At 40.8% G+C, this 21,135-nt stretch overlaps 1 protein-coding gene across 5 annotated transcripts in view; it reads right to left on the reverse strand.

Moving 5' to 3' along the window:
* dock3 (dedicator of cytokinesis 3) overlaps nucleotides 1-21,135 on the reverse strand; it is a 49,891-nt gene that overhangs the window by 14,950 nt on the left and 13,806 nt on the right. For all 5 annotated transcript variants that reach the window (XM_065960952.1, XM_065960951.1, XM_020629523.3 and 2 more), the window contains exons 5-35: nucleotides 19,568-19,664; nucleotides 17,883-18,031; nucleotides 14,590-14,674; nucleotides 13,207-13,248; nucleotides 11,960-12,114; nucleotides 11,663-11,744; nucleotides 11,512-11,572; nucleotides 11,253-11,400; nucleotides 10,065-10,153; nucleotides 9,064-9,189; nucleotides 6,450-6,574; nucleotides 6,149-6,311; nucleotides 5,913-6,019; nucleotides 4,815-4,986; nucleotides 4,628-4,725; nucleotides 4,321-4,404; nucleotides 4,114-4,214; nucleotides 3,913-3,994; nucleotides 3,531-3,701; nucleotides 2,656-2,848; nucleotides 2,423-2,550; nucleotides 2,169-2,315; nucleotides 1,946-2,044; nucleotides 1,746-1,840; nucleotides 1,477-1,552; nucleotides 1,223-1,323; nucleotides 1,051-1,109; nucleotides 629-777; nucleotides 392-477; nucleotides 263-289; nucleotides 52-147 (exon numbers count right to left, since the gene is read on the reverse strand). In XM_065960952.1, coding sequence (XP_065817024.1) covers nucleotides 52-147; nucleotides 263-289; nucleotides 392-477; nucleotides 629-777; nucleotides 1,051-1,109; nucleotides 1,223-1,323; nucleotides 1,477-1,552; nucleotides 1,746-1,840; nucleotides 1,946-2,044; nucleotides 2,169-2,315; nucleotides 2,423-2,550; nucleotides 2,656-2,848; nucleotides 3,531-3,701; nucleotides 3,913-3,994; nucleotides 4,114-4,214; nucleotides 4,321-4,404; nucleotides 4,628-4,725; nucleotides 4,815-4,986; nucleotides 5,913-6,019; nucleotides 6,149-6,311; nucleotides 6,450-6,574; nucleotides 9,064-9,189; nucleotides 10,065-10,153; nucleotides 11,253-11,400; nucleotides 11,512-11,572; nucleotides 11,663-11,744; nucleotides 11,960-12,114; nucleotides 13,207-13,248; nucleotides 14,590-14,674; nucleotides 17,883-18,031; nucleotides 19,568-19,664 — 3,393 coding nt within the window. The remainder of the gene's footprint in view (nucleotides 1-51; nucleotides 148-262; nucleotides 290-391; nucleotides 478-628; nucleotides 778-1,050; nucleotides 1,110-1,222; nucleotides 1,324-1,476; nucleotides 1,553-1,745; nucleotides 1,841-1,945; nucleotides 2,045-2,168; nucleotides 2,316-2,422; nucleotides 2,551-2,655; nucleotides 2,849-3,530; nucleotides 3,702-3,912; nucleotides 3,995-4,113; nucleotides 4,215-4,320; nucleotides 4,405-4,627; nucleotides 4,726-4,814; nucleotides 4,987-5,912; nucleotides 6,020-6,148; nucleotides 6,312-6,449; nucleotides 6,575-9,063; nucleotides 9,190-10,064; nucleotides 10,154-11,252; nucleotides 11,401-11,511; nucleotides 11,573-11,662; nucleotides 11,745-11,959; nucleotides 12,115-13,206; nucleotides 13,249-14,589; nucleotides 14,675-17,882; nucleotides 18,032-19,567; nucleotides 19,665-21,135) is intronic.

Below are 21,135 nucleotides of genomic sequence, written 5' to 3' on the forward strand. Positions count from 1 at the left end.
AAAGCTTCGATTCAAACCATTAGTGCTATTGTATGTCTTCATCTCTAATACCTGTAATCCAGTAATCGCTCTACAAGTCTTGTGACTGAGGTGACAAAAGAGATCCCCGTCTCTCTCCAGGTCTCCTGCTCAATCTTCTCAAGTAGGCTGCACAGAAAGAAAAAAAAAACAGTCAGATGTTTGATCTAAAGGCGACAAGTACATGCGGTATGTATTCATCAAAGTGTGTCATAGTCTAAGCTGTGAGGTCATTACACCTCACCTTGGATAAGGACCAAAAAGCTGAGTCCTGTGATGACAACAGAGAAGTACGTTAGATGGAAATACAACAAGAGCAGCATTATTCTGAGCATCACTTCACAGGTTCACTAAACAAGAGTTTGGTGCTTACAAAAGGCTGAAGAGCTCTCTGTGATTATCATCGCCTTTCCCATCCGACACCATGCTGTCAAGCTTATCCATCAGCTCTGCTTCCACCTACACAAACACACACACACACACACACACACACACACACATTCAGCCAAATCATTTTGGTGAGTTGTGAGCCAAAAGCTGTCCACAATTTTTCACAAAAACAGCCGCGGCACACAATCTGCAAATCATTACAAAATAATGTCATAATGACCTGTTTGAAGTTGCCGTTTTTCCTCTGCTCCCAATCCATCATGTCATGGAAAATGGGGATCATTATATTTCGAACCTCGGTCTGAGGCACCAGGGTGACGCCAAGGAAAGGACCCATCATACCCGGAATAAAGTGGGGCTTGTTGTCGCCTACACACAAACACATAGATAGGATCATTGCTGTTGTATTTTCATTGTTAATGTAACAGCAGGTGACACGGCCTGGCATTTTTCTCCCTCTCATTTGTTTTATTTTGTTTTGGTTATGAATCCATCTACATCACATCTGTATCTTTTTTTGTTTGTTGGGATGTACTTAATGTGATCAAATGATTGGAAACATGTAAGATAGAAATACATTTCTCACTACCAGTGCTTCACTGCAATATCTTTGATTTATATGTATGACGTTTTCTGACGCACCTAATTTTTGCCACATGCTGAAAAGCTCATAAGCCATCATCACTCTCATATCTCCACACCTAGAAAGAAAAGATTACAAAGTCAAGTAAGTTCGTCAAGTCGTCAACATGTGTGTAAGAAAATGATGTATGTCTAAAAAAAAAAAAAAAAAAAAAAACCTGTAGCGTCTTACTTATCGAGGACTTTCTTTTTCTTAGCCGGGCCAATTGCCTCCAGCTGCAGACTGGGCTGGTTGATGTACAGAACAGTGAGGCTGAAAAAGGAGTTCCACACCTACACACACCACAAAGAAGAAAATAATAAAAAAAAATGTAAAAGTCAGGAACAATGATTTGAGAAGTGGCATTATATAAATGAATCTCAAATGTGCAGGTTCCTGGCGCACTGTGTTTCCTAAATGCCAGCCCCTGCTGTTCAGACACACACCTTAAAATCAAAGTCGGCCTCTGAGAAGTTCTTGTGCAGCGCTGGAGACAGGAACTGTGTTGTCACTACGATGATACTGCAGAAAGCAAACATTACACTGTCAGCTTACCAAACAAGGTAGCTGCCAAAAATAGATAAAAAGATTTGCAACACAAGCATCACCTTCAGAGCAGGATTATCTGGAGAGGGTCTGATCTAATGGTTGGCTGTATTCCCTTACCGTCTCTGGGACAAAGACTACATGACAGAAATGTAAAAGCAAGACTCACTGACTCGTTAGAAGCCTCATGACACTCCAGTCCCGGGGAAAGATAGTCAGTTTCATTAGATTGCGGAACACGCAGAAGATCTTCAACAGGAACTCCTGCCGAGGAATATATTAAGAAAGCGATGCAGTTAAGGTATGTAGTGAGCAGGCTGCTGCAAAATGCTGCAATCGTGCTCATCTCTGTGACTCAGAGTCTCCCACCTTCAGCTCCTCCTTGCTGTGGAAGTTGTTAAGTAGATGGTGAAAGTGGATCTCTGTCATCTGCCGCAGCAGAGAAAGAAGACAGGACACATACTCCCCCTGCACGACGGAAAAAATGACAGATGTAGGCGAATGTATTTTAAAGGTTAATCGACTCAAAAGATTCACTTAATCCCACCTGTTTTTAATTCACGTCAAAGTGGTACACTGAGCGGAAGCTTACTGTTATCTCAGCAGTGCACTGTGGACAGCGTTGTCCTCTGGACGTCTCCACAGAGTGAGACTTGCTCATGATGGACAGCAGAGTCTGCAGCAGCACATCCAGAAGGCTCTCCACCATCATCTCCACCTCCTCCTGAACGGAAGACTCCTGACACACACAGGGCGAGGGGAAAGACGTGGAAAACACAGATTTAACAGCAAAGATGGAGACATGCTTTTTTATGTAGTGTATGTGTAAGTATTAAAGAAGTGTACCATTGAGCTAGTCTTAATTATGGAGAAGATGCTGCTAAGAATCCCAGAGCAGATGAGCAGCTCCCTCTGCTGGCGTAGATGCAGGTGGATGTGATGCAGAACCACCGGCAGCAGAATACTACGAGACTCTGCGGAAAAAAAAAAAGAAAGAACACATTTGTCTTGAATTTATCCTTTTGTGATCTGCAGAGAAAGAAAATGGGCAAAAACTCTTTTTTTTTTGTCTTACTCACCAGGGAAGAAGAAGAGGCGGCTCTCAACTGTTCGAGCAATGGACTGCAGTTTGACTACATCCATAGACTGGCCAATGTCCACAGTGCTAGGCATGCTCCCTAGGGTGCCCCTGACATATTCGGCTACCTCCTGAACAGTGAACATCTGCAGCAGCTCATCAAAGATATCAGGGAAGCTGTTCAACAGGGCCGCCTGGGGGGAGAAACAAAGGACACGGTTTGTGGTGCACATACAGAATTCCATGTTTTATAGAAGCTACATTTAGATTATAAACAAGCTTCAAATAAAATACTCCTCACTACTGAGACTAAACAAAATCGTTTCATAAGACTTGTACGTCTGATAGACGCAACAAGATTTTCATGCTATGTATCCCTGTTCTCAACCGTAATCTCTGTTTCTCCTTTTTAAGCCTTAAATAATAAGCCCAGTGCTGCAGCTAAAGCACTGGCTGCAAATCAGTTACTTAACAAAACATCCTCCTGTTTGAGCAGTCTGGTAGACCCACAGACTCTGCTGCATTGTGGAACCAACACAAGGGGGCACTGTGACTTACGGTGATGGATGAGAGCCCCACAGCATGACCACAGAAAAGGCATGCAGCTGATCACACACCTAAACTGTCCAAGAGCAAGCAAAAGATGGGGCAACAGTGGGGATAAAGGTTTGAAACACCAGTTAAGAATGGACAAAATGAAAAGTGACATAAGAGAAGAATGAAATGAGAAAACAAAATGAAAATTAATAAATGACTTATGAATTGCAAACCTAGGGGATGAGATGAACAGAAAGCAAAAGCATCTTCAAGTAAAGCTAAAATGAGACAAACTCTACATCCGTGAACATGTTTGTTATGGGGTGAGAACTGTCTGACCTGTGTGAACACCAGGTTCTCTGAGCTGCGGCTGTCCAGGCTCAGCACGAAGCGGATTGACTGGAAGAGCTCTTGGATGCTCGCCCGAAACTGCTCCTCCTCCATCCCGCATGTGGCTCTCGAGTACAGGATACGGGATTGGACAATGAACTTGAACAGGTACTCTAGCGCCTAAAGGGTTAGTTCACAGAAAGCAGAGAGAGAAACATACAGTCAGTTAAAGAACACTGTGTTGTTATTTCCTTTATGTGACTTAGCACTGAGCCCTGAAGGATTTTAAGTCAATCATCATTTAGTAGAAATTCAATTTCAAAATGTCTCAAATTTCAGGCCTCGTAACAGGAAACCTACATCTATCACATATATCTTTGTAATACTTTACCCTCATGGCTTCCTGGATGTGGTCTTGTCGTACGACCTCAGCCGAGCGGTCCATGTACCACTTCAGACATCGAATCAGCTCTCTGCGAGTTAGAAACGGCGATAGTCAATATCAAGAGCAAACTTAGAGGTACGTTTTACAGATTTAGAACATATTTCTTGAATATATTGAGTGAAAAGAATTTAGTAAAAGTAGTTGTACTTGTAAGCCAAAGCTCCAGCAAAGTGGTTTTGGATGTAAGAGTCCATGACGGGTCTGAAGTGGTAGAAACGGCTGTCCCTGAGCAGGTTAATGATGAACACCTACAACACATAAATAGTGTGATAAATATATGATATGCTAATTTATACCACTTAAAATGAATAAATCATACAGTAGAGTAAAGATTGGCTTATTTAATATTCCTACCAGTGACTGGAAAACCAGCGGCCCGTATTTATCTGTGTTGTCATCTAAAAGACAGAAAAGCGTATCCAGGACATCTCGCAGGAACTGTGAGGAGAAAAATGAAAAACAACACTCAGTGGCACCATCACATTAAAGCCTTCCTGGAAACTAAAATAGAAACAAAGGGTAGCCCCTTCATCCAAAAAACAACAAGATTTCATCCTAAAATGAGACTTCTGAACAGTGTTTTATATTATTATTGACTTCAGTTTTTAACTTTAATTAATTCTACTGTGATTATATTCATAAATAATATAATATCAGTGACCTTGACAATCTCCTCTCCGCTAATTTGACGTAATCGACCAAGAATATCCAACACCCTGTCTGGATGGGCCTTCCAGTTCAGAAGAGCCAGAAGGTCCACTGAAAACAGGATAACATCAAAAAGAGTTATATCGAGAGGAACAGAAGGTGAACAAATATTAAGATGGCCATGTGTGCCGTTAGATTACCATTCTGTGTGAGTTTGGTGGAGCAGAGTATCGTGGAGACCCAGAACGTTTCTTTGGGGCTTCTCTGGAAGGGCAGGTTGGCCGGCAGGTTTGGACAGCTGTTGAAGTCCTCTTTACAGCAGGGCAGACTAAGGTACAGGCCCTGGTTACTGAAGGTGGCATTTTCATCACACTGGAGGATGGATAGAAGAGCGGAAAAAGAGGATTTATTGAGGTTTGGAGGAAGTTTAGTAAAGGACCAATGGCATCGCAGCATCATTATCATGGGACAGACGGTTGGGGTTCTTGTCAATAAAGGTCAGAAATATTTGATTGGCTTTTTTTTTATCCAGCATCAGTGAAGGAGGGTCATGATGGGGTGTTGGCATTCTGTTGCCTACCAATGAACGAAGGTATGATACTGCGTAGACAGGGAATCTTACTTTATATGTCTTTCTGGCTTCAAACCAAACAATGTTTTATGTTAATGCTACCATACAAGAAACATAAGGATACAACTTTAGCATGCTAAAAAAGGTACTGTATTGACATATCTGTAAACATCCAAAAGTTTTAGATGACATACTGATGCAATTAAAATAACTTGGCTTGAATTATACGTTAATTATTCCACATATGTCAAAGCAGTACGTCAAAGCTAACATGCTTTACATGTTTTGAAGTCCTTTGTTCTTAATGCACAATTTTAACTCTTTTAAAGAAAGTGTCTTGTCTACATGCTTTTAAAGTTCCTCTTGTCATACTTCAAATACATTCCTATGAGACCCATGGCAAAATGATGTTATCAGTCTCGAACCGTTCTAATAACAAGAAAATGACAATTAAAGCCTAAAGACAGAGCTCCTTTAGTGGTAGAGTTGAGTCATTTGGGGCAGCCCAACTATTAGAGTAACTACTGTACATGTTTTGTGAGGAATAGTAGACAAAGTGGATGGTGCATTTATTAAATGTTGTCAGAGTCAGTGCAGATCAGTGAGTGCTAAAAAAAGATATCATCTTGACATAACAATAATTTTTACAAGTATCTTGCAGCATGATTTGTTTCTTTGATGAGGTGCACCATACATCTAAAAATGTATGTGTCAAACATCCACATACCTTGTAAACATAAAGCTCATGGCTCTCATCTGACAGTGTTGTCCCATCTTCCCTCATCAGAGGAGTGAAGGCAAAACCAAACAGTTTTTTCTCTCCTTTGTCTTTAGCTGAAAGGAAGCACATCATACATCATCAAACTGGATCCACACAGGCCAAATTCAGACTGTGATCCAAATGTGTCCTAATAAACTCATGCACCGAAGGAGGACTGTCCCTGGGGTGCATAACTGACTCACTGGAGCAGTGTCTGAACTCAAAACGTAGGTGAGACCCCCTGAAACGATCTATTGGGATGGGCAGTTTGACCATCTCACTCCAGCGAGGGCTGTTGTTGTGGTAGAGGACAAAGGAGCGATATTCACTTGTGTTGGGCTCACCGCTGCCCAAACTGATGCAGTCCTGAGAAGAGAATCAGCATTAAAGATTGATTTTTAGTGACATAGTGTAGATGTATTGGGTCAAGGGTACAGTCATTATGACCCATATTTTAATGATATGGTTCACAATAACTCATGTGCTTCTGTGTCATACTCATACTTTAAGTGTGTCCCCGTCGGCATAGAGTACATAGAGTGTGACTTCGATGTTCTTCTGGACGCTCTTGCCGCCCCTCTCAAACTCCCCTCGCTCTAGGGTCAGGTACAGGTCATTGCGTGTGTCACCTATGACAATAACACAAGATAAACTTTAGTTTAAGGGAAACATTTTATGACTTTATTAGAAGTGGTTTATATGTCTTGATGAATAAAAAACAGAGCGATATGCTGATGATACACTATTATACCAAAGGAAGTAGGATGCAGAGCATGGATGTTTTAAGAAGAATAAGGATTGCATAGAGGCCTTAGAGCTAGCCCCACATTGCTTGAATTACTCGCCAAGGGCATGATGGAAATGAATGTCCAATCTCTGGGTTTGCCTCTATGCAAAGCCCAACTTTACATTTTTTGGGTATATTTATACGTCTATATGTTGCATGTTTTTTTTTCTGTCACACTGCTTGGGGCTTGGAGAAAAGCATTTCATCTTTTTTAATGTATGCAGATACATAAGGAAAATGACCAATAAACAACTCCTGAATTTTGAATCTTGTATGTGTCCCCTCAGCTCATTTTTTTGGATGAAATAATGCAAATCTAAATTGTTATGTCAGGCTTTAGGAAAGTTTTACAATAAGAAAAACTCCTAGAAAATTACTAACATAAAGGCTAAAAAAATGACCTTGTGTGCAGTTGGAGGTGCCCTGTTGATATTTAGACAAAAAAATTGTAATACTGTAATACTTAGGTTTGTGTTGATTTATCAACTGCTATACCTCAAGTGGCAACTTGGAAAAATTTGCTGCTTTCCTGAGCGATCCCTAAATCCAGGTCTTTTGCTACATTTATGATGTGGATAGAGAAATTAGGTTCCTATAATTCTGTAGCCCACTCCTTATCTCTGTTTTGGTCTGGTGACTCAAGTTTAAATTAGCAGCCACTTGTATAGCATTCAGAAATATTCTACACAACTGTATGCAGCAAAACTACTTTATAGATAATGTAGTTGCTATGCTTTGACAATAAAGAGAAATGCATGAAACAGACAATGACACTCATTCAGAAGCAACATTTCTTCATATAAGTCAAAGAAAGTTGGAGGAGTGCAATACTACATCTGCACTCTTTTAAGGTTGACACACTAACTAGGATGTCATGAGTGAAATCATTGCCCTGAAGCACTATTTTGGCCTCTCAAGAGGTCGAATGTTTCCCACCACAATAGGACAAGTGCATCTCAGAAACAACTTTGTCTCCTGCCTCCATGATGTGAATAAGTTATAATGTGCACGTCAACCTCTGTGGCATGGATGAACATAGCGGTCAACATAAATTAAGCCGCTGTGCAGACTAAGACGTGCACCACATGACATTGTTCTAGTCAATGAAGAATGACCCCGCTGAGTTGTGATACACTGTCGCTTATGACTGCCTCAGCACCTTTTGTGAGGTCAGTGTTTAATGAAATAAATATCAATGGCTTACAGTGGAGGAAGATATTGCAGTTATTTATAAAATCAGATTATGGTTATTTATATCTAAGTCATTTCCTTGGGGACAGATGAGTCACAAGAGTTGATATTGGGAGGTATTTCAGGCTAACTGGAAAGGAGCTGGAGTGGAAAGAAGAGAGGAGGAAAGGAAAGATAAGGGAGGAGAGGAGGGGGAGAGGTAAGGAGGAGGGGAAAGGACAGAGGAAAGGAGGGGAGGAGAGGAGAGGACAGCGAGAGGATAGAAAAGAAAAGAAAAGACAATCTAACATTCTCAGTAGACAAAAAACAAAGCAACTTTATCTGATGAAATATACCGAAATAAACACACACCTCTCCCTTTCTATCTCTCTTTGAGTTATCTTTGAAGACCTCTGTTCTTCAGCGTTTTCTCTGCACCTGACCTAAATGCAGATCTCACGCAAATACAGCGTGACGGACTGAGATTCTCCAAAATACCAGTTTTTAAAGAATTATTCAGATCCTTTACTGAAGTTAAAGTATCAAAAAAATACAAATGATGAACCCTGGCTTAGAAATGATGAACTAGGAGTTTTTTTTACTGTAAGTGTTCCTTATTGAATTAGATGCATTGTTTTGTTTTTAATTGACTCTAATCAGTAGTTTATGTAAAAATGTTTGATACCTTGCTTCTTTGGAACAGTTATAAACGTTTGAGACGTTTTGAGGGGAAATGTCCCTTTGATTGAACAACTACAAATCTGAAATGTGAAGAGGCCACTATGATTGAACAAGTCTGTACAAATCTTGTATTTTATAATCTTATTCAATGTAAGAAGTAACAATGCATGTTAGATCAATATGGTGCAATAAGTACATATAGTATAAAATGGAGATATCTTTGCTTTTTTCTTATGACCAGTCCATTTTGTTGTTTCCTATATTTCGTTATTTCCTGTAGATGATTTTATTCCATCTTTAACCATTACCCATGCTTTTCTTACATACTTATTTTCCTCTCCACCTTCCTCTGCATCCTCTGTAACCTGATCTGTGACCTTTCCCTCTTTTCATTCCTCCAAGCCATCTGGCCTCTTGCCTTCACCTCCTCCTCCGAACCTCTCTGCCCCCATTACCGCCTCCTGCTCTTTGCCTCCTTACCTGGCAGGATGACATCTGGGAAACCCAGCTTGCGTGTGAGTGCCAGGGCCCTGTTGAATACAGCCTGGTTCTCCCGTCTGATCTGCTCCAACTCACCCCGCAGCAGCTGCAGGGAAATAATCAGGCCTAGGGGGCAGGGGTGAGGAGGAGGAAGGCATGAATGTGCGTGTAAATGGGGGGAAAGGGCAAGTGAAGAGGTGTAGGGTTGTGGGAGAGAAGTGGAATTGAAGGAATGAAAGAGAAGATGGGAGAAGGGACGGACAAAGGGGTATTTAAAGGACATTAGTCAGAATGTGGGGGAGGAGAAGACAGACAGATAAGAGGATGGAGAGACGTGATCAGAGTCAGGGAGAAACAGAGGGAGGGAGGAGAACCGGTGGAGTAGAAATGTCGCAAGGAAGGAAGGAAAAATATGGTTACAAATGTAGTGACAAGGTTTTTGTGAGGCATGAGTCATATATCAAACTGTGACATGCTCATAAAGAGAGAAGCAAAAGTGAATGAGAAGAGTTCACGCTTACAGTGAGGCCATTTTGAAATTTACACACAACAGGATTGTCTAATACCAACACCAAGGGACCTGCCTTATCTTTACATACTAGCTCACACATTAGAGATGGATGTGTTTGGCTTAATCTGTCCTTCACGTGGTAATAATCATAGTGACAAATAGAGGTCATCTCTGTACTTTGTAATCTTCTTTATGTGAGCTAATTTGAACTTAAAATGTAAGAACCTTATTAATCAATTAACTTCTACCAAGTAGAGTAAAACCAAGTAATTGATCAGTAAAGCAGCACTGAACCCTTTATTCTTTTGTTGCTTTCATTCCAAACACCGTAACTGCATGTCCTACTCTTGTGCAGTCACATGACCTGTTGCCAATTGTGCTTGAGCAAGATCTTGTTTTTTTTCCTTTAAATATAAAATAAAACCCTAAAAAAAAATCAAATATACAACCCCAGGGAGTGCAAACAGATCGGTAGGGACAACGTCTTTACCGTAGTTGGTGCTCGGAGCGGAGTACTTGGTGTTGGACTTGCGGATGATGTTGTCGTGTACCTGGTACCACTCGTTCTCGTTGTTACATCTGGAGAGAGAGAGAGAGAGAGAGAGACAGTTGGGCACGGCTGTTAACAACACACCCATTAGTGAGTCCAGATGGAGGATCAGGATTGTGCGCATGGGGACTACATGAACAGCATGTGTCCCAGAGACGATTTCCTCCTGGAGAAAAGGTAGCAGCGGGGGGAGGTGCTATCAAGCAGCACATTAGCCCAAATGCACAGCTCACTAAGCAAACCTGACAGCCAGCTCTCTACCAGCCTTTTTCATTACTGTGGGCCCGAAGGCCCCTGGGATGGCATGGGGAAATGCACAGACTGGAGCGTTATAGGAGCCGACAGTTTGGAGGCAGCTCAGCACTGAATCACTGCTTGCTTTTCTAAAAAGGAAGAGCTCCTTGCCTCAGCAAGGGAAATCCAATGAAAAAGACAGCTTTCTATTCTAAAAATCTTTATTTCACACTAAGCTGTACAGATATCCTGAAAATACCATTCAAAAAAAGAATGTCACACAACAGGATGAGAGACTGCATGATTGACCTTTGACCCTGAGCGTACGTCGAAGAGGACAGCATGGATTCAAGGAGACATTTGAGCTGTTGACTGACATGAGAAAATGCTGAGCTTGGTGTTCTTTTATTTGTCCTCTAACTTTGCTAAATTATCTGAGTGTCATCTCTCTCTCTCTCTCTCTCTCTCTCTCTCTCTCTTTCTCTCTCTCTCTCTCTTTCTCCGTCTATTCCCTTCTCCTTCTCTGTGTCTCCCTCCTTCCCTGGGTTGGCTGGCGTACAGGAGTGACTCTCTGTGGCAAAGCTTAACAGAAGCAGCCAGATTCACAACACGCCAAGTGCCCTATCGCAGGCCTAGGGTGAGCAGCTATTGATTTTGAAGAGGACACTTCATTATCATTCCGGTCAAAACACGCCAAGTATCAACAGAGAACGCCAAGTTATCATGCAAGAGGTTTGCAGAATATTCTCACCTATCTGCACGGACTTTTGAACCACACACAAAAGTACAAAATCCCTTTAAACTACCAAGAAATTCCACACAAAATGCCAAAGGAATTCTTCTTGGTGCCACCGTTTTTAGAATCAAGAAAAGGAAGATCAAATGTACACTCACGTATAAACTTTGAGCACAAAGTCCTTCTCCTCTTTGAGGTCCGTGATGGTGTGGAAAACATCACTCATGGCAAGAACAGCGCAGCCATAAGGTCGCCTGTACTGCACATGAGGTGGGCCCTTCTTTGAGTCATTCAGCAGCATACGACCTGGAATCAAAAAAAAAGGGGACGAACTTGCTGAGATGAAACACTGGTACATTAAACATTACTGTCATTAAACATAAAGTTCGGTGCATGATTTTGTGATTATGCTTTTACCAGTTCGAATGACATGTGCAACAATGTAGAGGTCTCTCTTCAGGTCTTTGCTGCTCAGGTCCTATAGAGAAAAGGGAAAACATTAACAGAATGCTACAAGGACTTAAAAACCGAATATTTAGATTTAGATCTAAAAAGGAAGATATGTTACCGTAAAGAGCGCACACAGGCGATCAACTTTCTCTGGGTTCTTTGGTCCTCCATTTTTGTTGAGTTTCACCATGAACTTCTCACTGTAAAAGAAGTCAGCTCAAAGTTTCAAAGTAACCTCAGTCAATCTGCTGGATAGAGATATTGGGTTGACACGTGTTTGTTTGTGTGAGCGTGTGTTTGTTTGTGTTTGTGTGTGTGTGTGTGTGTGTGTGTGTGTGTGTGTGTGTATGTGTGAGTGTGTTTTTGCGGGGTCAGTCGAGGCTGTTGCGTGTGCACTGGTGGCCTCCTGCCATACCTGATCTGTTTGGCCTCGCGAGTGTCGTACAGAGAGAAGAAGACGTCTGCATCCTCGCTGATGCTGTTGTAGGTGAAGCTCTTCAGATTGATGAAGAGGTGGTGCGACACAGGGACACGGCAACCGTCACCATGGCGCTGTCTCAAGCTGTCACCCTAGGAAGGAAGAAGAAAGTGACCGGTTATAAGACAGGTCCTCACTGAAAGAGAAGCCAAGCAGCTCCCCACCTGGATAAAGTTTATCCTGTTGAGAAGATCAATAGTGCTTGATACTATATTCACTATAAGAGGTGAATATTTATGGATATATGTTCTATGGTAGATTTCTTCCAGTCTATATATGCTATGCTATCTACAGTGTAGTCAGACATACAGACTCCCATCTAAACAAAGGTTAAATCAATTCATGATTGGACACTGCAGATCTTGGGGTCTTTAAATGTTTTTAGGTGTGCAACAATGTAATTCTAATTAATATTAAGGCTTTTATTCACCATAACACATTTTATAGATATGTTTTTTGTTTAATTCACACAAAAGTCAAAGTGTATGAATTTAAAATTTAAGAGGCAACTTTGTTGGCTTTAGATGTACTTGAATATTATGTTACATTCAAACAAAGTCAAACTTGCCATTCCACCTGTGTTTAAGGTCTTTTAATAATGTGTTTAACTAACTGTTTGCCGGTTTGCAGGCTTGATATTTATTGGACAGAATCGGTTGTTAAAAGAAAGCAAAGAACTATTTCTCTCAAATCTAAATCAAAACGCCTTCACTCAGTTCATATCAACTTTTAGGGGTTAGCTCTACCTTGGTCTCGATGAAAAATGTTGTATAATTACGTTAAGAATTACTGCATTCCTTAATGGAGCTATAATGGGACCTGCCATTTGTACATACATGTTTCAACATATGTGGTCCCAGTGGGATTCAACCCTTACACTCTGGCAGCGTTAGTGTGAGGTTATAATGGAACCTGGCAGGGATATCTTCTAATCTATATTTAATCTTAAGGGTTTTTCATGCTGCAAGCTCTTTTTCTTGGTGCAACTGCAGAAATTTCTAGATCGGCAGAATTACAGGAACCAAAGAGTAAAAGGTCAGAAGGTGATAGCCAGAGTGCACTGACTTCAGAAAGCTCATATAATAAAGAGTTTAAAAAGAATCATAAAATATGAGTTATAGAAAATGATGCAGAATGAAGTTTTCTGATGATTATGTAAACAAACAGCACTGCAAGGACTGTACCTGGTTTGTGCTTTGCTGACCACAGTGTCTGCTGGATACATGCTATGGAAAAAAGGGAATTACAAAGGAAAGATGTCAGATCAGTTGGTACATTCTCTACTCTTCCTACACAGCTTTGAACTTATTTACCTTATAGCTGCTTCAGACACAAACCACATGAGTAATGCCTCAACTGACGCTTTAAAAACGGACAAAATCTCACCTACGAACATTGCAGAGTGGCTGTACTACTGTTTCTGCAGCGCTAAAAGAAGCCCACACGAGGCAAAACGTGAGCATGTGGGAGAGAAGAGGACAAAGCCAGCATCGCCCACACACACACCTCTCTGCTCAGCAGCCTAAAAGACCTCCTCTACTCCCCTACCTGAAGAGGTGCCAAGGCCCTGTGCCCTGCCAAAAACAAGCTCGCTTTCATCGACAGTCAGGAGGCTTTTTGGCAAGGAAGGGCTACGCTGTTGTTTCTGGACAGGGCACATAGTGCACAAACATTCAGCGTGCAAAGCTGAGAAACGGGGCAGTGGGATAATGGGAGGCTGCAGGGCAGTTTGGGGGGTGTTTTGATCAACATACGGAGGTTCAGTGACTGACCAGGAAGGATCTCCCTCCTAGAAAAACATTTCACAGCAGTAGATTTCATAACATCTGTGCTGTACTTGCATATTTCTAAAATTGGATCAGCGTCAGTAAGTCTCCTCTGTGTGTGTGTATGTTTGTGTGTGTACTGTATCTGTATATAGGTTTGAAATTTCCATATCACCAAAATATATTAAAGGGAGGCACTTATTTATAGGAATATGTCTCTAGTTTGGATGGTGAAAATAACCAAAACTGAAGTTTCTGTAGTTTATTTTCAATACAACAACAAACAATAAATTGTGTGTATTTTCCCATAGCCTCACCTGGGCCTGTCACTTTGTGTTCTGTATGCATGAGCCAGTGATCACGCTTTTGAGAGTCGTGTGCATGCAAGAAAAGGGACACACTCAATATGGCGGTAAGATAAGCATAAAGAGAGGGTCACGTGAGGCGGCTCCAACAGCTGAAACCCTCTTTTACTGCTCCCTCTCATGAGTCACCTTCTTTTGGATGATTTGATAATCGGTACATTCACACATCCCTACACATCTAACGACATAATCTCGTGTACAAAACCAGGCTGTAGCATTAAAAAAAAAAGGCACAATCAGAAGCCTTTAGTGTGCAGAGACAGCATCATTTGAGGCAGCACATATACATGATCTGTAGTATGTGTATACTGCCGATGTGTACTAAAATAGATTTTATCCTTCAAAGAATGCATCTACTTAAATAATTTCTCATGTTTAATTATTCATTCAAATATACATCATTCACCAGTTCAAGAATAATCAGAACTTAACATACCAGTTTGTAGAGCTCTGATATGCTGATCTGATCTGGATCCACCATTTCAAACTCTTTCCTGGGAATAAGGTCAAGACCAAGGTGCCTGTTGAAAAGAGGGGTGGAAGGGAGGGTGTCACAAAAACAACAGAAATATCAGTTGAAGAGAGAAAAAGGAGCTTTTAATAAAAAAGCTTTTTTTTTATAAAAAAAAAAGGTGATGCTACAATTTTTATTATTTCAACAGTGTTATTGACTTTTGCATGAAATACATACAGATCTCTCCTAACATATGTTCATGTAGATATATGATACATCCTTGTCCAAGGAAGGAGGATTTTGGAAGAAAAAAAGTGGAATCTGCTGAAAGTAGTATAGCAGTCTTAACATAATGACCCTTTGAATGGTGTTTACCCTCCCCAGCTAGTGACATGAGATAAAACACCCAGTGCTTAAAGTCATCTTTTAACTTCTCAAGGGCTGGTTTGGCAAACCATGGAAAACCTAAATGAATCACTGAACACTTTAAAGGGGGAATCAGTGCAAGAAAGTTCAGACGCATGTGCATTAATAGGCAAGAGTATGCTTTTGGTAAGAATCATTTTGTTTCCAGATGCACAGCTTAATGATGCAATGGACTTAAATGCAGTTGGAATCAATCTAAGTGGATCCGCGCAAATACCAGCGACACAGCCGTCAACCAGGTCACCCGCATATAAAGCCAATTTAAGTGTATGCAGTCATTTTTTCTCTTAAATTCGATAGGCAGGTCGTCTGGCCCTGGGGGCATTTCTGCACTTCATTGCCTTGATTGCACACTTGTTTCATCGTTAGATATGTACGCCTCCTGAGACGCAGCGTCACCAGGTCTCAGTGTAGGAAGCTTGAGGTCCTTGAGGAAGTCTGCAACCGAGGAGCCATCAGCGGCCTCCAAAGAATAAAGAGTCTTCATCATTGATACCCCCCTTGGTCTTTTTCTGCTGCAGTCTGTCTACATTGGTGGGAGAGCAAAATGCTGGCATGTTGCCTGCGTTCATAATGGGTCTGTCTAGATCTAAGGTACAGGTCCTCTATGTGGGTGGTCACCAGAGTCATATTCTAACATATTGCAAAATGTAATGCAGACGGCTTGGGTGAGTGTCGCCGATCAAGCCCACAAGCTCTGTCATGTGTTTTGTTTTTCTCCTGTTCATTCTAATTATTTAACAAAGATGGCCTTCATAGTCTCCCATATTGTGCCTATACAATGTGGTAAATGATGCTAAATGAATTGTCAATTGATAACATAACGGTCCCCGGTTGGTGTGAGAAAAATATCAATGCGCATATAAAGACATAACTAGTAGAGTCCTTGTGTGTCAAGAAGCGCGGGTTAAGTCGCCAAGACCTCTGCAGAGGTTTATGATCAGTGAAACAGAGCTGCATTACCACTGGGCTATGGTCCGAGACAACAATCAATTTAAAGTATGAGAGTAGTTTTTTTTCTATCTTAGAGGATGTCATCCTTCCTTGAATATGACTTTTGAACGATTCCATGAATCCTCAATAAAGAGTATGATGGAGGACGCTGTTAAAATCTGCCACAAGAATGAGATTTTTGGAATCCAGGTCTTGGAGTAGGGAGAATAAATCCTCAATGTGTTTTTTCGAGGATTTAAATAAATAAATGATGATAATGACGATTAACACCCCCAAAAAAAATAAACAAATAAAAATCAACAACAAAAAAACAAAAAAACAATAAGTGTCGTTGAAGTTTGGGGCATAAATGCATGCCAACACAACAGGTGTATTGTAAGCCTTGGGCAATAATATAAAGGTCGTTAAAGATTTTACTTCTTTAGTTTGCTGAAACAATTACACATTTTACTCCCTTACATGTTTGTTTAATCTGTTTTTTTTTAAACAGTTTAACATTTTGGGAAGTATGCTTGATTATTTTCTGAAATAGAAGAAGAATCTCTCTCATGTCTGTATACGGTTAAAATACAGCAACGGTGACACGCCCAGTGAGCTCAGCTTTAGCTTAGGCCTACCACAGATTACAAACAGGAGGAAATAGTTAGCTTAGCTCTTACCAAAAGTAGAACAATTAGCCTACAAGCAATTCTAAATATCCTAACGTAATTAAGTTTGTGACTAATCCATACAAAAAACAAAGTATATAAACAACTGCTTGCTGTTTCACTGTGGGCGGTGGTGCCAGACTTTCTCTTGGTGATACACAAAAGTTTCCTGGAGTCCCCGCTGGTTGCTAAGCAACTGCTGAAGGCCAAAGAAAGTGGTAGTTAACAGCGGTTTTCCCAAAATGTCAGACATTTGCTTAAAGATTTTATAGAGAAAACACAGAATAGCTTTATCAAATGTAAACCTTAAACAGCTCTAAGAATTAAATACTGCTAACTTATAGGTACTTTGTTTAAATGGTACAATTTAATGTCACTCGGACATGGGCCTTTAAAAATAATGAGTAACTTTCTTGTAATATTGTTTTGTTAAGATTTAACATCAGAACATTAGTAAGATTTAACATCAGAAATGCACTGAAAGAAATGTAGTGAAGTAAACACAATGTAGTACAAAAAAAGGGCAACAAAAAAAATATAAGTACTCACTTTAAGTTCTTATTAAACAGACTGACCAAAGTGTATAGAAAATGTTGTTGCTGCTCTATCCCTTTATTTAAGCAAAGTAGTGCAGCCTCAAATCATGGAGTAATATCAGTGTTACTGTGATCTCTTGACCATGAAATTAGATCACCATCTCAGGTCAGTGTGCATTACAGAGCACCATCCTCAACACACACGGGGAGAAAAATACAGTGTATTAAAAGCTCCACTTCTGTGAGTATTTTTACATTTCAACATATTATTCTACTAGTGTTATCACGATAGCAGGTTTTTAAACTGTTGTAGCAAAATGAAACAATGTTGATACCTGTTTCCTTACCACACAATAGAAGTAGAAGTCCTAGGCGCCCTATATTGAGTCATTTTTTTAAAAATCTGTTATGGAGGCTCATCAGAGCTCTGGTGGATGTCGTTTGAAAGTGGCAACAGTAAGAATATGGCTTTACAGTTCCACCCTGGGGATGTGTATTGACTTTAAGCCGCTTGGAATTCGCTCATCTGCTAAATGACCATGAAATTATATCATAGAGGATACTATTACGCTCCCACTCATCCAGGGCTTTGGACTTCTCCAGTGCCAAAGAAATATGGTGTTTCTCTTGTAGACAACAGTTTAAAAACAATGTTTGTGTTGGAGCATGCCCACTCTGTCAATACAATGCACTCAGCACAAGAGTAACTCACTCATTGCCCCAGTCGAGCCGTACGGTGATGTGGCGCTTGATCTCTCGAGTCTGGTCCTGGGCGAGGTGACCCTGGATCAGCTGCCGACGCAGGTCGATCAGCTCATTCATCACATGACGAAGCTTATGGAACAGATCCACCTTGTGTTTCTAATAAAGTAGCCAAAAAAACATCTTAGTTAGGATATGTGGATCTTTGTTTATGAAACTCTTCCCAGGATTTCCATGACTAAAATCAGTTTTGGTATTTGCATAGTGATAGCCTTTAAGTTGAAGTTGAAAACTTAAAAAAAAGAGTCTACATGCAGGTGGATCCCTGGTATCAGAATCAGGTGATTTTATTTTGCATCTAGTTGAAGTGTAATGAGACAAAAAATCGTGTTTGAAGTCTGCTTTTGCTACTTCTGCCAGCCGGTGCAGGTAGCAGAATAATATGTGTTACTAGAGGGATTTAAAGCCCTCTGGTTTTGTTAATGAAACAAAAAGAAAATCCTTTGTAAGACTGCTTTGACCTCCTCATACTTTCATCACCATTTCTCTGACGCCGAAGACAACGCTTTAAATCATGGCGTTTTCTGTTCTTCCTAACGGTATGACGGGTCAACATTATCACCAAGGTTTGTTTACATAAATGCAAAGATTAAGCGCCACCACAACGCCCATGTAAATTTAATGAGGATAAACACTGCATGTGTTCAAAGGCTGGAAGCTGCTGTGTTGATGAGCCCTTTCAGACGGGGCTAATTACGTACATTTTAAGAGATACACATTTATGCTCAGGCCATTGCTCCCTAAAGTAATACCATGAGCCGTAATTGGCAAGACTAAGTTGAAATGTATCAACATCTAGCCAATGCAACATCCCATTATTATGGCTGCTATTGTGGCAACATGGCCCATATCACAGAGGGGGGGAACACCAAAAGGAGAACTGTTAAATCAGCGCTACACATTAGTCGAGCTTCAGAGGAAGTTACATCACCACACCAATGCCTTGGGCTCCGTAGTTGCTCAGAGCATGAGCAGTCCTCAGTGAGAGGTTATGTAAAAACATTGTGCTAGCTCTGCAATGCATCCACTCAGCTCCAAACTCAAAACCCTACCATCCACTTCTGCCGGCGCCCTCGACATGGAGCGGGATTAAGGGTGCTTTAGGTTCCCAGTAATCACTTGTGCCGGGCAAGTAAAAGCTGACTGAAGGTGGTGAACGGTGCTGGATCTTAAGATGATGTGGAAACTACGAGAGGGAGGCCAAGATCAATCAATGGCTGAATGACACAGCATGAAATTGCATTTGACAGCTCTGTAGGCCATTATCTGTGTCCGACCACAGAGAGAGTATGTGGAAATGTAGGGTGACAGTCATAACGACATGCTATGGGGATACATCTAAAGGAGATGTCACTGTTTGTCACTGTGTACTTGTTTTTGCCGGCAGACCTGCTTATATCAGGTGTTCAATTAAGAGCAGAGAAGAACAACGTAGAGGAAAAACGCGCTTCTATCAAGCCCCCTCAGGAGGATGCAAATGAAACAACAACGGATGCAATTTCCTTCTTACAAAAAAGCTGTTATTCTCCCAATTCCCTTGGAAATCTTGGTAATGTTAGATCTGGTCTCACATTTATTGCTTAGTGTTTTGTTTTAATATTTTTTTGAGATGTATTGTAACATAACGCTACGAACCACATAGAGCTGTTTCCACAAGACGCCCCATTCCTGCAGTGTGGAGGTGGTCTCTGTGATGATCGGGTCCTCGAGGGGCACCACCGTCTCACACAGCCTGAGGTGAAAAAAAAAAAGACACATGAATATTAGTATATGCAAGGACACACAGTGAATGCCCAGTGTTGATGCTTTTTCTCAGTTATCAGTAGTATACACGTAACTAACCCCAGTAGGGCTCTGTTTCTATGACAATTAGTGGCTGGTTTGCTGTGAAATTGGTAATTTGATGTGGGGTTTATATTAAATCGGTCTTTAATCAACAGATAACCTTGGTATTAGTTTCTCAATATTTTATTAGCATCATAACGTGTGACTGTAGGGGATGTTTTTAATGTATCAGTGGATGTTCGGGCAGCAAACCATGAAAGAATCTGAGATGTGCTTTGGCAATATAAATGTTCAGTTATTCATTGGAGATATGACACATGATAATAAAAAAACTACTGAAGCATGCACACTAGCTATAACACTACAGTTCTCCTGTCTTTTTTGGTTCTGCAGAACTAGCCCCCAGGTTTTGGGTCCTGAATCATGTGTGCCTTTCTGAATCCACAGAAATTCCAAAGAACAAACATTTTCTTTGTTTGTCTCTGTCAACTACATTTTCTTTGTTCTTCACTCCTTCCTTTCTTGGATATCACCAAATTGATGATAGCTAATCTAAAGGTAGCCAACATCTAGCTTGAGCTTCATCTGATTGGCACATTTCTGGGACTGAATGGCTCCTGTATACAGGGCTACATGTGATAGGTCAAATATTCACTTTTACTGACTGTGAATGCATTTGGCCTGTTTGTAAAATGCTTTTCTTATTTAATTGCCCATCGTTGCTTTGCAATGTGTGTTGCCTTATTTCTTTCAGAAAATATGATGATGAAAATACCATTTATCGCACAGCCCTCGTGGTTGTTGCTATTTATGCTATTAAGTCTTTCAAATACTTACAGGACAGCTCAAGTACTTGACAGTATTTAGATTGTACATATTCCTGTAAAATTTCCAGGCACACCACAGTCACAATTTTTGTGACCTGTATAAGCCATAGTGACACTTTTGATCACCAGGTATTTATTTGACCTGTGTGAGTCTGTTATTCAGTCTTATAATTACAGTGTCTTATATCACTGGATTCAGCATTTTGATGCGAACATTAAAAACCACTAGTACAAAGTAACATCCCTACAACAGAGCATAACATGGATACACAACAGCCACAGCTTGAGTGCTTGCTGTCTTTGTGCAGGTGCTGAAGGTTGTGGAAAGAGCTAAGCCACCACCTTGATAGAAAACGGGATCCACCTCTTGTTAAACTCAAACTTCTGTTTGATATGTTGAGTATTATTTGCTGGATTGCTAACCTTTGCCTGTGATAATACTACACTCAGAAATCACTCAGTTTAGTTCACAGTTTGAGTCCCATCCCGTGGTGCTTAATTAAGGTGCGTTCTAATTCATAGTTCCTTTGTGCGAACGCGAGTTGAGAGGGGTTGGAGGTGTGTCGCTGGAGGAGAGCGGAGGCTTCAAAT

Source organism: Labrus bergylta, chromosome 12 (genome assembly GCF_963930695.1).
Source record: "Labrus bergylta chromosome 12, fLabBer1.1, whole genome shotgun sequence".
NCBI lineage: Eukaryota > Metazoa > Chordata > Actinopteri > Labriformes > Labridae > Labrus > Labrus bergylta.